This window comes from Emydura macquarii, unplaced genomic scaffold (assembly GCF_026122565.2).
Source record: "Emydura macquarii macquarii isolate MOO-44397 ecotype Brisbane River unplaced genomic scaffold, CSIRO-AGI_Emac_v2 contig_374, whole genome shotgun sequence".
NCBI lineage: Eukaryota > Metazoa > Chordata > Testudines > Chelidae > Emydura > Emydura macquarii.
In genome coordinates, this window is record NW_027130511.1 from 7,062,214 (window position 1) to 7,077,725 (window position 15,512).

The 15,512-nt window shown below is 45.9% G+C and overlaps 1 protein-coding gene across 6 annotated transcripts in view; it reads right to left on the reverse strand.

The window, feature by feature from the left end:
- TTLL5 (tubulin tyrosine ligase like 5) overlaps nt 1-15,512 on the reverse strand; it is a 194,208-nt gene that overhangs the window by 1,214 nt on the left and 177,482 nt on the right. For 3 of the 6 annotated variants that reach the window (XM_067532904.1, XM_067532896.1, XM_067532889.1), the window contains one exon: nt 8,758-9,344. The exons of the other annotated variants lie outside the window; for them this stretch is intronic. In XM_067532904.1, the coding sequence (XP_067389005.1) occupies nt 9,321-9,344 (24 nt within the window). In that variant the 3' untranslated portion in view covers nt 8,758-9,320. Of the gene's footprint in view, nt 1-8,757; nt 9,345-15,512 lie in introns of those variants that run through there. 6 annotated transcript variants of the gene reach the window in all.

Below are 15,512 nucleotides of genomic sequence, written 5' to 3' on the forward strand. Positions count from 1 at the left end.
CCTCTGATATGCAATCACCTCCACCAGGTGCTGTCAGACAGACACAGCCTCCCCTTCAGTACACAAACAAATGGATAGAGTCCAACACACAGGCAATGCCGTTATAGATAGATAGCCTGACACAAACACTACAGTCACGGTGGCTTGACAACTTCACACATTCTGTTAGATATGCTCTTGACTGCAGTCTGCCAAGTGAGAAAACAAGTAGCATTACAGCCTGTCACCCATGGGCACATAGACATATATCATTTTCCAAACAGGGACTTGCACTCATGTAAATACCAAAGAAATTGTCCCATTGACACATTCGGAAAGTTTCAGTTTGCCAAACCTAGACACCCAGTTCTACTGTACAGCTTCACAGACATGTCCAAGGCAAGATATAGCACCTACACCTCCCCCACTCAGCTAGAGTCCCCTGAAGAGAGGGCATGGTTTCCCAGACCCAGATACACTATCTCCTGCACCTGGACACTCCTAGAAAGAGTGGGCCCCCTAAATAGACCCACTCCAATAGTGTCGTGCACACACAGACCCTCTGGCTCAGACAACCAAAGTCCTGTTCTTGAGGCCATAGGACATATTGCCTCATCCTCAACAACTCAGTGTAAAATGACACTCGGGTGGTAGCCCATAGTCACCTGCGGCCAGGCTTCTGCATGGGCTCTTCTCCTTGAGGTGTGGTTCTTCTTTCAGGTCCCAGTCTGGTCCTTCTCCTTCATAAAGCAGGCAGCTGCTGCTCACCTTATTGTGGTGCTGACCCGACATACAATTCCAAGCATTTTAATGAGATACGAAAAAAATCTAGGTTAGCTGGCAACTGGTGGCTGGATGCTCTTTTGGCCAGGATCCTGCAGCAGGGGAACACCTGCTCTAATAAAAAGGCCCTTCCCACTCACGGCCTAGATTTATCTCTTTCATTTTTCTTCAGTTCTCCTTGACCTGTAGTCACTTGTGATAGAACTAGTAGCTCTGCCCAGCCTTGCAGCACTGACTTATTACTGTGTGTAATTTAACCCTTCAGTGAGAAAGGAGCTCCCACGGCTGGGGCTGTCCCCACTGAAAGAGGTGTGAGGAGGTATACTGTGACTACAATAACAAGCTGATGGACATACTGTAAATGCCTGGCTAGATAGATGGGGGAATCCAGATGCCAGATGATAAAGGAATTCCTTCTAATCTCTTAGCAGCAGCCCCTTGAGAGGTTTTGGTTTATAAGCTGGAGCCTGTTCGCTGGTTACCACTGTTTTTTGACCCTGGGATTGACCCTGCTGCCTATCCAATTGAAGGGATCCCTTTCTCTAAAAAAAAAAGGGAGGCTACAAAGGGCTGAACGAGGCTACAAGAACCTTCCAATATTTGACACTTACAGAACTTCACAAACATTCAGTAATGAACACTGGCAGCACTGTGAGGTTGGTCTGTAGCAATAAACCACATTTACAAATGGAGTAACTTAAGGCCCAGAGAGAGGAAATGACTTGCCCAAGGCCATAGAGGGTGCTAGTGGCAGAGAAAGAATTAGAGTTCAGGAGTTCCTGGCTCCCAATCTGGTCCGCAGACCACTAGACCTTCACCTCTCCACCTCCTATCTGGGGAGCTGCTTCATGGAGGGACAGGCTGAGTCAAGAGTGGCATGGATGGCTTAGTGGTTAAATCATAGGGCTGGCAGTCAGACAAACTGGCTTGTATTCTGCCACTGTTTTGCTGTGCGGTCTTAGGCAAATAATCTCCCTTCTTTGGGCCATAGCTTCTCTGTCTGTAAATGCGGATTAAGGAGAGGTCTTATAGAGCTGTTTGGTTACAGATCAGCAGTGAGACAACCCCATAGCACTTTGGTTAATGGCAGGTTGAATAGATTCCTGAGCCCAGTACCAACAGCAGGTTGTTTCAGAACATTGGGGCTGGGGAAGAAGGGCAAGGGCAGAAAGCTATTTCCCATGTGGTCTGCTATAATGGGAAAAGCAGATGGAAGTGGCGGCTCTGCCTTCACTGAATACATGTCTAATACATCCCTCATCAGGAGCACACCTAGGTAGGCTCAAACGATCCTAGCATACTCCACTCATCTTAATGTAGCAGGCTCTGCACTCAGAAACATACAAGAGAGGAAGAAAGGCATACTCTCCACTGCCATATGCAAGATCTCTGGTATGATTATGTGTGGCAGCCACTGATTTCTCAGACTGGGAGTGCTCTATAGTAACATGCAAGAGACTTAGCTCTGAATCTCAGTGCCATGCAACTCTGGGTGCAGTATTCTCCACTGTTACTCAGGGGAACTATATCACTTATTGCACTACTGGAAGGCACTCAGCTACTGTGGTGATGAGTATGATATAAGAACCTCTACAGAATAAAATGGTGTCCCAGATCTTGCTCTCTGTGCTCTTTACTGACCCTAGCTATTCAACAGGCATATGGGAAAACAGTTCTCAATGAAGGGCAGATTCCATAGCACTGGAGGAGCTGGAGACAGTTGTGGGGGCAATTCCACTGTATAGAAAAGGTTCCCCACCTATTAAAAGGGTATCTGGAACATGTAGCTCCTGGAACCTGTGTTAAGGGGCCTACCTCTCTCCACATGTGATGTCAGGCAGAATGATGGCTTAGAGAAAAATTCAAGAGGTCACTGCTGCTAGTGCATATGAAGCCCAGGAGGGTGACTTCCTCAATCTGCACACTGACAGAACTGGTTAATAATGACCTGCAGCAATGCAGAACAACACTGTAAGCGTGTTGGCTCCGTGTGAGGCCACAGCGGCTTCCTACAGATAGGGAATAGCTCGCGCTTGGCGAGTGAGTAGTCTTAGTAATTCCACCCTTAGGCAGGGTGAGCACCCAGTCTACCGCTCAGGCCCCCAATCTGGGGCGAGTGAGCAAGGAGTCAGTTGCTCCAACCCTTAGGTAGGGTGAGCAGTGAGCAAGGCAACGGCTTCCGGAGCGGTCAGGAGAGAGATTCTCCTGGGGTGGCTAGGGAAAGGGGAAGGGGCGGGGGATGCAGGCCCACCAATCTCCACTGCGTCCCAGCCCAGGGCCCTATTAGTGACAGAAACGGCTGCCAGTGTCGGCGGGGCTCCCGCCGCAACACACCGACTATACTGCGGCTTCAGCCACAGGCAGTGGCTGTCCCTGGGCTACTTCCTCCCCACTGACCCCAGTACCTGCCTCCTCCGGGCTGCCACGGTAGTCCGCCGGGCGTAGCGCTGTCAGTCCTTCCGCAAGGAAGGGGCAAGGCGGGGAGCTCCTCTTCAGGGGGCAGCTCCTCAAGGTCGTTGTAGGTCGTGAGAGGCTCGGCCTCTGGCAGCTCCTCCAGGTCCTGCCCCGCCTCAGGGAGGGGCTCAGCGGCCAGCAGTTCCTCCAGATCCGGCCTGGCCTCAGGGGGTACCCGACACTCAGGCTGCTCTGGGGTCTCGGCCCAGTCCAGGGGTTCCGGAGCACGGGCCCAGGCTCGGGGTAGCTCAGCCCAGTCATCCTGGCCGGGCTGCCGGGTCCAACTCCGCGAAGGCCCTATCCAATCCCCAGGCCCAGGTGGGGTCGGGGTCTGTCGGTGGCTCGGCTCTGGCCTAGGCCTCTGCAGGCAGGGCCGCACGTCTGTCTCTTGCAGCAGTCTGCGGCCTACTGGGCACAGGGGCCTGGCCTTTATACTTCCCCTTCCTGTCGGGGCTCCGCCCCACTGCCGCTGATTGGGCTGGCTGTGTGGTCCTATCACGGCCCGGGTTCCTTGTTGCCGGGCAGACTCCGTGGCAGGACATGAGGTGGTCCAATCAGGGCGCTTGCGCCCTTCCTCGGGCTCTTGCTCCGGGGGAGGCCACAGCGGCTTCCTACAAACAGTAACTGAGAAGGCACCTAGCTGACAAGAGCCCCGGGAACTCATGTTAATGATCTTTACATAGTAGCACCAATTACACGAATTAGGGAGGGGAAAATATACTCCTTAACTCAAAAAATCCCACATATTAGTGTTTAAATTAGAGCCCTTAGAATGGGTTGGCCAAAAGTCGAATCACTAATATGCACCCTCTAATGCTTAGTTAAGGAACAGCTAGACGTGAGGGTGGCTGGTTTGCAAATCTCTTCTATTGTATCCATTCCACGTTCTCTCCAGGAGGCAACCTGAGCCCTGGCCCAATGGACTTTTAAAAGGATCTTTTCACAGAGTGATGCTTCAAGGACAGGGGAACAAATCCATGGAGAAGTCAATACTTCACAAGCTGCTTTGCATTTCTGTGCTGCTCCAGGGCCCACAGAAGGAATCAGCTAATCTGAAAGACTTTTGTCTTTTCTAGGTAAAATATGAGAGGCTTCAGGTCATGTTGTATGAGTGTAGGATCCTTTCTTTGTCACATCCTGGGTTGTTCTGAAGGAAAGGAGATGAGACACCTTTTGCTCAGTATGAAAGCTGGGACTTGTCTTGGGAATGAAGCTGGGCAAAGGAAGAAAGGTAGCAAATTGAAAATGGCAACAAATGGTTGTAATTTCTCTTACCCTTCTAGCTGATGGAACTGCAACTAAAGACGCCACCTGTGCCCACAGATTTAAAAGGAGGATGGCACAGCATTCTGGACCATAGTGAGCTTCCAGGGAGGAGGGACTGCTTGGAATTTGAGCTTCAGTTGCTTGGCTGCTTTTAGAACACTCCTAATGAGAGGATGAGGTTGCACAGGGAAGGTAGCACTAGATCGGAGAGAATTAAACAGCAGCCAGGTTCTTTCAGACAGTAGGGCTTTTCTTTAGGCTGTATTGGAAAAATTACTTTAAAATCAGGAATTTTGCACCCAAAGAGGGAAATAACTGTATCAGAAACTCGTAAGGAGAAGGCTTTCCAGATTAGGTTGTACTTGCCGTTGGTTGCTTGTCTTAGAGACGTAAGAAGGGTATCAATGTCTGAGTCAGAGAGAACTTGGCATTTCAGGCCAGCCTCTCACAAGCTATATCCATAAGAAAAGGATGTTCCTATTAGCATCATGAATCAATCCCTATTGATTATGAACTGAAGAGTCCAGAGCTTGGCTAAGAACAGTTGCACACACTCGCTTTTCCATTGTTAACCTGGAATTATAAGAATCCACTTCATCTTGTCCTTCTGTACTTTTCTCAGCACCTGGGGAATGAGGGGGAAAGGTTCACAGCAAGCTGCGATTTCATGGAACAGAGAATGTGTCTATCCTAAGTGTGAGGGGCCCCTGTATCTATTGCAGAACAGAGGCACTTTACAGCTGTGGCTTGTGGCAAACGTGTATTATTAGAGTTTCCCACATCTTGCACATCTGGTGAAATACTTGTGGATTGAAGCGCCATTCCCTGTGATGTATGCTGGAACTGCCAAGCCAAATTGCTCTGATGCTGACTTTCCCAGCTAGGTGGACTGCTGTGAAGGCCACAAAATTCTTTTCTGTCCATTTCAGGGTGAGTAGTGCTCCCTGGAGAAGAGCTACAATGTTCCCCCAGACCTGATATGTGTGGTAAGATACCACCACAGCATTGTCTTAAATTGACTGGGGCAAAAAGTGTAACAAAGAATGGCTTGTGATGCAGAAGTAGCAGGTGAACTGTTTTCATTGCCAGTCTGCTCCTATGAAGACACTTCTAACTCTTTGAGTACTTATCTGGTTCATATGAACTCTCTTTTTAAGGAAACTGGCATCTATCATTACAGTGGCCCACTCAGATTCTGAGCATGGCAATCCATTGAGGAAAGTAGCTGGCGGGTCTCACCAGAGAAAAGATTTCCTGACATTCTTCCGGAAGGATTTTCTTCTGCAGAAGGTGAAGTTAGTCCTTCTGTGAGGGCAGAAGAAAGTAAAGATTTGCTGTGGAGAAAGTAGCTGCAGGACAGGGTGGTATCTAGAGGATGTCCCAGTCACTAGTGAAACAATGTTCTGGAGCCTTTCATGAGACGAATATTTGTGGGCTTTCCAAGTGATGAAACAGGTTTGTAAAGGGACAAGATCCTCTGATAGTTCCAAAGTGCTCTCAAGGATTTATGACAAAGCCCACTGGTGAAAGAAGATAATAGATTTTCTGAACCACGACCAGAGCCTTTGGAAGAGATTTGGCTTATTAACCATCTAAATTTGACAGAACTTGATCCCCTTCCCAGTGAAGGGCACTTGCTACCATACTATATTATTGCCATTTATTATTTGTATTGCAATAACATCCAGAGACCTCAATTAGAATCTGGGTTCCTTTGTGCTAAGGGTTGTACAAACACATAGGAAGACACAACCCATGTCTTGAAGAGCTGGAAACGAGTGTAACGAACTATAGAAAGGAAGGGGAAGAAGGGCAATGGACACTGTGATAAAATCAGAAGGTAGCACACGTTAACAATATGCATAATTTGACTACACATCATTTTAAAATAATTTTTATTTTTACTAACTCCAACTGCCTTCAACCCAGCCATCATTAGTTTGCCACAATCAGAATCTTTGTGAAAATTTGCAGAGCCACGACTTATGGCAGGACAGAGTGCTAATTTTCATTCTTAAGTATTTCTCATGAGATGCTTGTGATAGGTACATAGAGACATGAGTTTTGCAGGTCTGTGGATGCTACGAATTCTCCAGCTGATATTAGGCCAAAGAGCTTCCATCTTGAATTTCTGGTACTAGAAATGAGAGGAAATGCTTTCATCTCACAGTCCTCAAGAGACAGGAAGATTAGGACAAACATCTGAGAGGTGCTGGGTACATTTGCTTACATTATCTCCTTTTTGGAAGGTCAGAGGCATAAGAAGAGAATGTTTCTTGAGCCTGCAGAAAGTGAGGCAAATTCTATGTGTTAACCATTTGAAAGGATGGAAAGAACTCATATGTCTGGTATTTTCCCTGTCTGAGAAACTGGTTAATTCTATCTCCAAAGGAACGTGGGGGAAATGGCTGCAGGAAGTCAGTAACTGGATTTGTTGGTATAAGGATTTGCCCAAGGACCTCCTCCAGCCCTTTGGTATTTGTTGTGGTTTCCAAGCTGTGAAACATCGATCAGTAAAGCTGTTACGTTCTTCTGAAGAAGTGTGGTGGCTTTGTGGCAGAACTGTACTGAGCTCAGGAACCTGTCTTCTCTTTGCCTTAAGGCCAATTCCATTTTTTGTCTGACAGGTCAGATAAAGAAGTTGCCCCTTCCAAAGGAACACCATACTTCTTAGCGAACACTGTACTCTTGGCATGGATTTTTAGTGAGGACAGCATCATTATTTTTAGTGAAGAGGGATAGAATTCTTCTCCTTAGGGAGTCTGTCTGATTCACTGAATATAACTGCAAAGCTTTCTCACCAGGGTCTCCCAAAACATCAGTGAATCTGCCCTTTAGATTGGAAACAGTGGGGAAAACACATTTGTGAAGGTCAGGAATATTCTTTCACTGTAAGGTAGCAGGTGAGAAAGAATACTCTGACCAGCTCAGAGCCTTGACCATCACCTCTCGTTCAGTGGCTCATGTCCTCTTCATTAAAACTCCTCAGGGAGGCAATTTCAAAGTCAGAATCTTCCTCTGAAGAGGATGTGAACTTTCTCTTCCACAGAAACTCCAGCGGAGATGGAGTTAGATTTCTCTTTGACTTCTCAAGGGAGGAATGTTTGTCAGGCTTCCTTACATGAGAGCTGGTCTCTCTGCTTGTTTTGTGAGAGGGCTTCTTGTTCTTGTGTTTAGTACGGACTAACCCCTTTGGTTAAGCTGAATGGCAGGGGAGTTGTAGAGACTGGTTTCCTGAGGCCTGAGTTAGCCTGCTAGCTTCTGATCAGAAATTAAACAGGCAGAGGATCGAGGGGACACTTGCATTATTAGGCTCTGCAGCCGGCTGGTAGAGGGGCTGGAAGTCTCTTCTCATACATTACAGCACATGCCATCTGCTGCCGCCACTAGCCATAACAGATACAACAGTTGATGTGGATCCTCTTATTAGTCTTTTTCCATTTTTCCAGGAGTGTCCTGATGGGTGAACATCAGCAAGTGCTCCTTACTAAGGCAGAGTGGAAACCAGATACTGTGAGTACTAGTATCAGGGTCACTGAGTGACAGAAAGACTTATTTCTTCTGATATATTCTTCTTCCTGTCAATCACTTGTCTGCTAATCACCTGAGGAGGACCTAGTAGCACTAATTATTGGAATGACAGTGTGTACTGCAGAAATGATAGGGAGGTAAATGGATTCAGAAAGGAGAGAGACCAGATCCTAGCAGCATGTTCAGTGTGGGGTTCAATATAAACAGTAGGAGCTTTTGTGTTGCTTGGGAGCATGGTCTGTTATCATTGTTCCATTTGACTGTTTGACAGGGAGAAAGAAGCTGGAAAATACATTAAAATCTCATTTGTTATTTGGTGAACCTAGCACTGAGAAACTGAGCAGGTCCTGAAGATACTCATGCTGCATTTTAGGGAGCGGTGGGTTTTCAACCCAGTGCAATCTCCAGCTGCTGATGCACTCCTCTAACACAAGCAGAGTTATCTTCATAGCAGTAGGCAAATTTTTACTGGAATGGTGCAACAAGCCACTACTGAAGATGACAGAAACCCCCTGGGCCTTGGGCTTCAGGTCTGGTTCTAGGAACATCAGCCAATTATGAAAAGGTTTAGAAAGCATAAATAAATGGGAGAAGAAAGCAAAATACAAAAATAAGCCACACAAAAGAGAAACATCCAGCAATGAAACAAAATGACATTATAGTCAGATTTTAAAATCCTGTCCAATATAATAAAAGAGCAAATGCTGATTGCATGTAAATTAATAACTGAAAATATAAACAATATAAACAAAATGAAATGACTTTATTCAAACTGAGTATTTCCATGGCTTACTGGCTAAAATTCAAGATGGCAGCCAATGAGGATGTTTCTAGTCACATGGTCTATTTATCTTTCGTCATTGGTTGTCATGTGGCATGGGCAGTGCCCAGCAGAGGGCAGAAAACCTTGGCTGTTACAGGACTAGGATGGGCTGAAATGGCTGAATGGAAGAGGCTTCATGTTCAAACTTGGATCTTAGGAAGTACAATGCAGACAGCTGGAGAACCTCTGTCGTATGTGAGAGTCTCTATGGCTGGTGGATGGAAAAAGGTGTGGGAGAGAAGGAGAAGGAACCCTGGGGTCTCAGCAACAGAAGCTCAGAGGGAGTGGCGCCATACCACCAGTTCCCACAGACATGCAACTTCTCTCCTGTCCTCAGGGAGTTCTTTGGAATGTGCAGCAAAGCTTCACTGTCACCCTCATCTGGGTATTACAGGGAGAGTGGTGTGATGAGCAGTCACTGCTGCTTCATCCCTTGCCTCACACTCAGGAGCGGTGCACTGGGCTCCTCACCTGGTGCTCAGGGTTAATCCATCACTGCGAGTGGGAGCTGGAAAAGATAAAAGCAAAGCCTGTGAGTGACCACAGAGGGATGTTCAGAGTGTAAAACACCACTGCACTGACTCACTGGGTGCAAAAGTAATTAGCACTAGAAATTTGGAACTCCCTGTCAGACTGCAACGACAACTACACATATGCATAACTCAAATATGCTAAGCCTGTCTGCATGAGCTAACAGCTTAAAAGCTATAAATACATCTCACCATCCCCTAGATAATAACTACACCTTCAGCTATTATGACTGGCTCCCAGCCTGAACCCATCAGCTCCTCACAACATCCTCCAACAGCCATGTTACTCTGAGTCATCTTTTTCCTCTTCAATGTATTTGGTCTCTTCCTTTTTGTGTCTTTTGCTCCCTTGCTTGCTGCTCAGGGACCTCTAGCCCACAGAAAGAAGGAGCTGATGGACTCCTTGCCACAAGGAGAGAGCTCTCTGAATGAATAGTTTGGGGGATGGGAAAGATTTTTTCCTCTCCACTATCGTCTTCACTTCTTTTATTTAAAAAGTTTTATCTGATGTTCATTTTTTAAAAAAACCCAGGAGGCCTAGCAATGCACCATGTTTGTTTTCAATAGGTCATGTTTTATGGCTATTCAGCTGGGCAAAGCTTTTCCTATATATTTAGCAAATCAGTTTGCTCCTAGACTTGAACAACACTTGTTTATTAGCTGCGTTTATAAAACTTTATATTATATATATGCTTTACTTATTATTATTAAAGCTGTGTTTATTAAACATGATTTATTATGATTAAAGATTTATTATTAAAGCCATGTCTATTAATATATGATTAATTATATATATTAATATAATAATATATATTATTAATATGCATATATATATATATATATATATATATATATATATATATATGCATTCCCTGAGTGGGGGCAGAAAGTCTGGAAAATGCACTCGGAACCAGACTGTCAACCATGTGCACTAGGACTGGTTACTGGTCCAGAAATCTGCATTCAGCATCTATTGTCCCTCTGCATTCACCTGCCACATTAATGCCAGTGAAATGGAAGGGAAATGAAGTCACACAAGCCAGCCATCCAATCTTGCCACTCAACCTTGGCTCCATAGAAACTCTCTTTCCTCTGTTTTCCCATATAACCCTGTAACACAGATGGCCCTTTCACATACACTAACATGAGCTCTTATTTCATCAGTTCTTTGTGCCTAGATGTCTTGAAGGTTTAAGCTGGATGGGGCATTCTTAGGTATATGTGAAAATTGATGAGTCCCTATCCTCAGAGCGGCTGCTGGGCACTACTGCAATACAAATATTAAATAATAATCTAAGTAAATCTATGGGCTTTACCTTTTCAGGATGTTGGTGGCCTGTTCACCACCCACAAATGGGTGCTGGGGAACAATGAGGAACAGATTTCTTGTTAGCCAAAGGAACCTTAGAAGTAGGCTTGGAATTAGATTATCTCAATCCCCAGCCTATGATGATTGATTTTCTTTGCTAAGAAAATTCATGGGACTGAGTCACCATGTATAGCCGACTGAATCTCCTTATCCTCCACTTCTTTGGAATTGTTAGAACACAAGCCTGTCTGACTATCTATCCAGGTACTACTACTATGTCCCCCAGGACTGTAACATCTGAGAACCTCATAAACATTAATGAATTTATCCTCAGAGCATCTCTGTGCAATGAGGAAGTTGCATCTCCATTTCACAGACAGGGCACTAAAGCACAGAGAGGCCATGTGACTTGCCCAAGGTAACATAATGAGTCTGTGGCAGAGCTAGGAAACCAAATCTCTGGAATTCTAGTCTTAAACACAAGACCGTCCTCCTTCCTACAAGGGGCTGATAATCCTAGAAACTCATCTTTTTTGGCTCCACGCAGAGAAACTTTCCAGTCCTACAGTGCTTCCCATGCCTCCCTTGGTAACATACAGCTTGAGTCTGAAAGGAGGTAAATGGATAGACTTTTTTGTATATATATATTCTAGAGTGAATGATATTAGCAAACAGGGACAGCTGACAAGTGAAGACCAACTTGCCCCCTTCTCCACCTCTTCTGGGCACAAGTCCAGTTTGGCTTGCTGGACTATGTAGGCTTGAGAAAGCAACAGCTCCATGTCATGAAATCCTGCTTGGGCGGGTAACACAAAGGGGCTACTCACAGCTGCAAGCATTCAAGTGAAATCTCCCTTCATGGAAAGGCTGATGAACAGCCTCGTTAGGAAGGAGAGACAGGCTTGGGGAGGCCAGTGTGACCCTGCTGCCTTCCCCACACCACAGAGAAGACACAGAGATTTACCTTCCCATCCAACACCATTATAAAGTCCCTGTGGCTGGATAAACTCAAATCTGTTTCCTCTTGTTCAGCTTTCCTCTTCCCAGGTTATTTGCTGCAGTTGCCTGTCCCTCCTCTGGCTCTGCCCTTTCCCCCATTCCATTTCCATGAGTCCTACCATTCTCTCCACCCTATTCACCCTCATTTTTGGCCTACATTTCTCTGCTGCAGACCAAGAGCAAATCAATACCACAGAAAGACATCCAATTCAGTGGAGGGGCAGAATCAGCCCCTGTATTGGTAGCAAGGTCCCAAAGGGCCACCTACAAGACAGAAGTAACCAGGGGATCATATGAGTTCTCGAAATCTTTGCATGATTGATCCTGAATGGCAGTTCCAAAAGGATGAGATCCTGGGTAGAGTCCCCATCACCTCAATACTGAGAACTGGTGGAACTCAGCCAACTGCAGGTGAACCCCCCACCCACTACTTATTCTGAAGGCTCACAGAGGTCTCTCCTGCTTACAAGTTTTCTTCCAGGCTCTTACAGTTCAGGCTAGGTTCCAAGTCAGCTTTAAACAGGGGACCTGGTTTAAGAGACCATCCCTTCCTCCGTCTCCTGTTTCCCCAGCCCCATGTCTGCTTTCAGCAGACCTAAAGTGCTCCCCAGGCTTGGACTGGCCTCTCATTAGCATGCAACCAGCAGATAACAGGAAACAGCTTCTTCCTCTCATAAAACAGAGGCACGAGAGGTGCAAGAGGTGGACCATTCTCACGAGTTTAGGAATAAGTATATTATTTGTTCATTAGAAGTGAGCACAGACCCTTAGATCTAGCTGAGAGGTGACGGCTGAGTTTGACATTATCCTGTTAACATTGTCTGAGGAGGGCTTAGAAAGAATGCTTCAGAAAGGATCTTAAGAGTCTCTTGGGATTAATGAGACTTTCCCATATGACTCAGATGGATAAACACAGAAACAATTATAATCATCCGCTGCTTTAGTTTTAGAGCCCCACGTTCATTGTGAAGTTATTGTAATGTACTTGCTAGGACCTCTGATGTCTGCTCACTAACAGTCACAGAATCACTCTGCTCTCCTTGTCCAGACAACAGTGTGAAATAGACTAAGAGAGAAGCTGTTACACTACCACCTCACTCCCTTCTGGTCCCTCTGCACTAGTATTAGGGGCTCAATCTTTGCACTGCCCCGGGCCAATAATCCAACTATTGTACCAGGGTCAACAGTGACTCTTGCTCTCCATCTGCCATCTTTTCATGCCTGTGGAAGACAGCTGCTTCTCTATGGCCTTGAGATTGTACGAAGGGGACTGAAGGGAGGGAGGGGGCTGTGGATAGCTTTGGGATACTTCAAAGGACAATGGTCTTAGGAGGATAATTCTTGGAACAGATGTGAAACCAAATACTCGCCATCACAGCAGTCCTCCATCTCCTCAAAAAGGGAAATGTAACAGTGGGATTCACCTCCCTTCATCACATCAAGCCCTGCTACTATCCAAATTCCTATGATACAGGCAGATCATGTTTCCTGCTAATCCCCTTTTGGAAGCACTGTAGAAAGGGGGCACTGCAGGAAGAGCAGAAAGAGGTGCTCACAGAATGTCATAACCATTGGTGGCACAGCCTGTGTGCAGGATGGGGGGGAGGGGTTCTGCTGGAGAAGCTTTAGTCTATGTGGAAGATGCTGGGGTTCTGTCCACTGCTCCCTTTAAGCAGTCCCGTGAGTTTCTCAGATAGCTGGCCTGTTCTGAAAGGATTTATGGGAACATGTTGGCATTACTGTATACCAGTGCTAGGGTTAGTGGTGAGATGTCATCAGAAGCAGTTTGCTGGTGCCATGAGGTATTTTACGCCCTGAGCAGCCAGGCCAGTCGAAGGGTGAGGTCACTCGAGGTGCCCATTTGAAGTTACTTATAAAAGTCAAGGCCACTTGTGCAGTCAGTCATAGAAACAAGAGAGAACCAAGAAGGTGGCAATGAAGAGCAGAATTAACGGGATTAGTGGAATGAAGGAGAGGAATCAGTGACACAGAGTGTGGAAACCCAAGTGAGTCCTGTTCCCAGCTGCTCTTGCTGAAGGATTTGGACAGATTCAGCTGGTCTCACCATGCTGACTGTAACTGTACCCAAGGTTCCCCTGGGGGCTGTGTTATCAACATAAAAATAAATACATTGGTGTTCAACAACCCACTACTTCCTCAGGCTGCAGAGAAGCTGAGAGATGCTGGACAAGGGCAGCAGCTGGGAATCCTACCTTACTGCAGAAAATGCCTGAGTGACTGATACAGGCTGTGCACACTAGCCTCACCACTTATGCTACATTTCCTGTCCTTGTCCTCTATGGTCCAGGGGAACTAGGATCCACTAACCAAGATCCACTAGGATCCACTAATACAAGAATCTCCCACTTTCAGGACAGTTTCTGTAGCTAAACAGACAAATAATGTGAAATAATTTTTAAATTAATCTGCGTCTGTAGATGCTAGTGTAAAGTGAATTTTAAGCTTGCATACTTGAATACCCAAGGAAAGCAATTTTAAAATTCATTTTCCCTGAGCATGCATGCCAGAAACTGGATAATAAGGTGACACTTATCCAATTAGGGAGCAGATAAAACACCATGTCACTTATGTGACCAACCACAACTAAGCAACTCAACTCCAATTTCAGATTTCTTGTAGCAAGCCATAAATGAAATTCATGGGAAATGTTTATTCATTAGCAAATAATTGTGGCTAATAAAAAAAATCACCATCTGCCTGTGGATTTTCTGCAAACTGAAAAATGGTGGGGCTGAGCTAGACTGATCACTGACTCTGAAGAATCAAACAGCAATAGCCACTAAATGTGCCTTCTCCCACAACTAGCTGGCAAGAAGACTCCATCCACTCTTCTAAAACACCTGGCCACAGTGGTTCACACATTCATCACCTTCAGACTAGACAGCTGTACTTCTCTCTTCTTCAGCCTAAAGAAGAAATCCATGAAGAAACTAGTGATAATGTACAGGGCAGCACTCTGTCTCCTAAACGAATCAGGCTCATGGCAGCATATTATACTGATACTCCTCAACCAGCATTAATCCCCTGTGCACTTTGGGATCCAATTCAAAACCCTCAGTGAGATGGGTGCACTTTATCTTGAAGACTGACTCTCCTTCAGAAACTCCCCATGAAGCTGGATGCCTCTGGCACTCAGATACCCACAGATGGGGGACATATGAATTTCTACAGTAGACAGATAATTAGCACCATTAAGGCACCCACCTGTTATAATTATCTAAATCCAAATATAGATGTGAGAGTTGCAGAAAGCAGAGTTTTCTCCACAGCTGGCCCAAGATCCTGGGACACTTTCTCAAAGGAGATCAGGAAGAGTCATTCCCTCTCAGCTTCAGGTCACATTGTAACATTCACTTCTTCCCTACAGCATTTCCCAAAGAACCAGAATCAAAGGAAACTAGGCTATATGTCACAGCCCAAGCTTTATCCTAGACCAGAGGAAAGAAGTGACATTTGTGCCTGAATCAGGAGGCATGAGTACTCCCACAGTGGGACAGAAAACCAACTATCTTTCACTTCTCCCAACCGAGCACCTCTCAATGTAGTTTTAATTCCCTCTCAGCAACCACAGTAATTCAATAGGCTGTTGATGTCCACACTACCCTCCTTCTGCCGCTGGAGTGCGTCCTCACCAGAAGCTCTTGCATTGACTGAAGTGGGGCACTGTTGGGCACTGACAGCCAGAATGTGGGGCACTGACAGCTGGAGGCCCCCTGCCATGTACCCCCGGGTGACAGTCCCAGCTGTGAACCCAGTGTGGGCTCAGTTTCATAGCCCAGAGCCTACCAGCAGTGAAATTGACATTCTTGTTAATTTC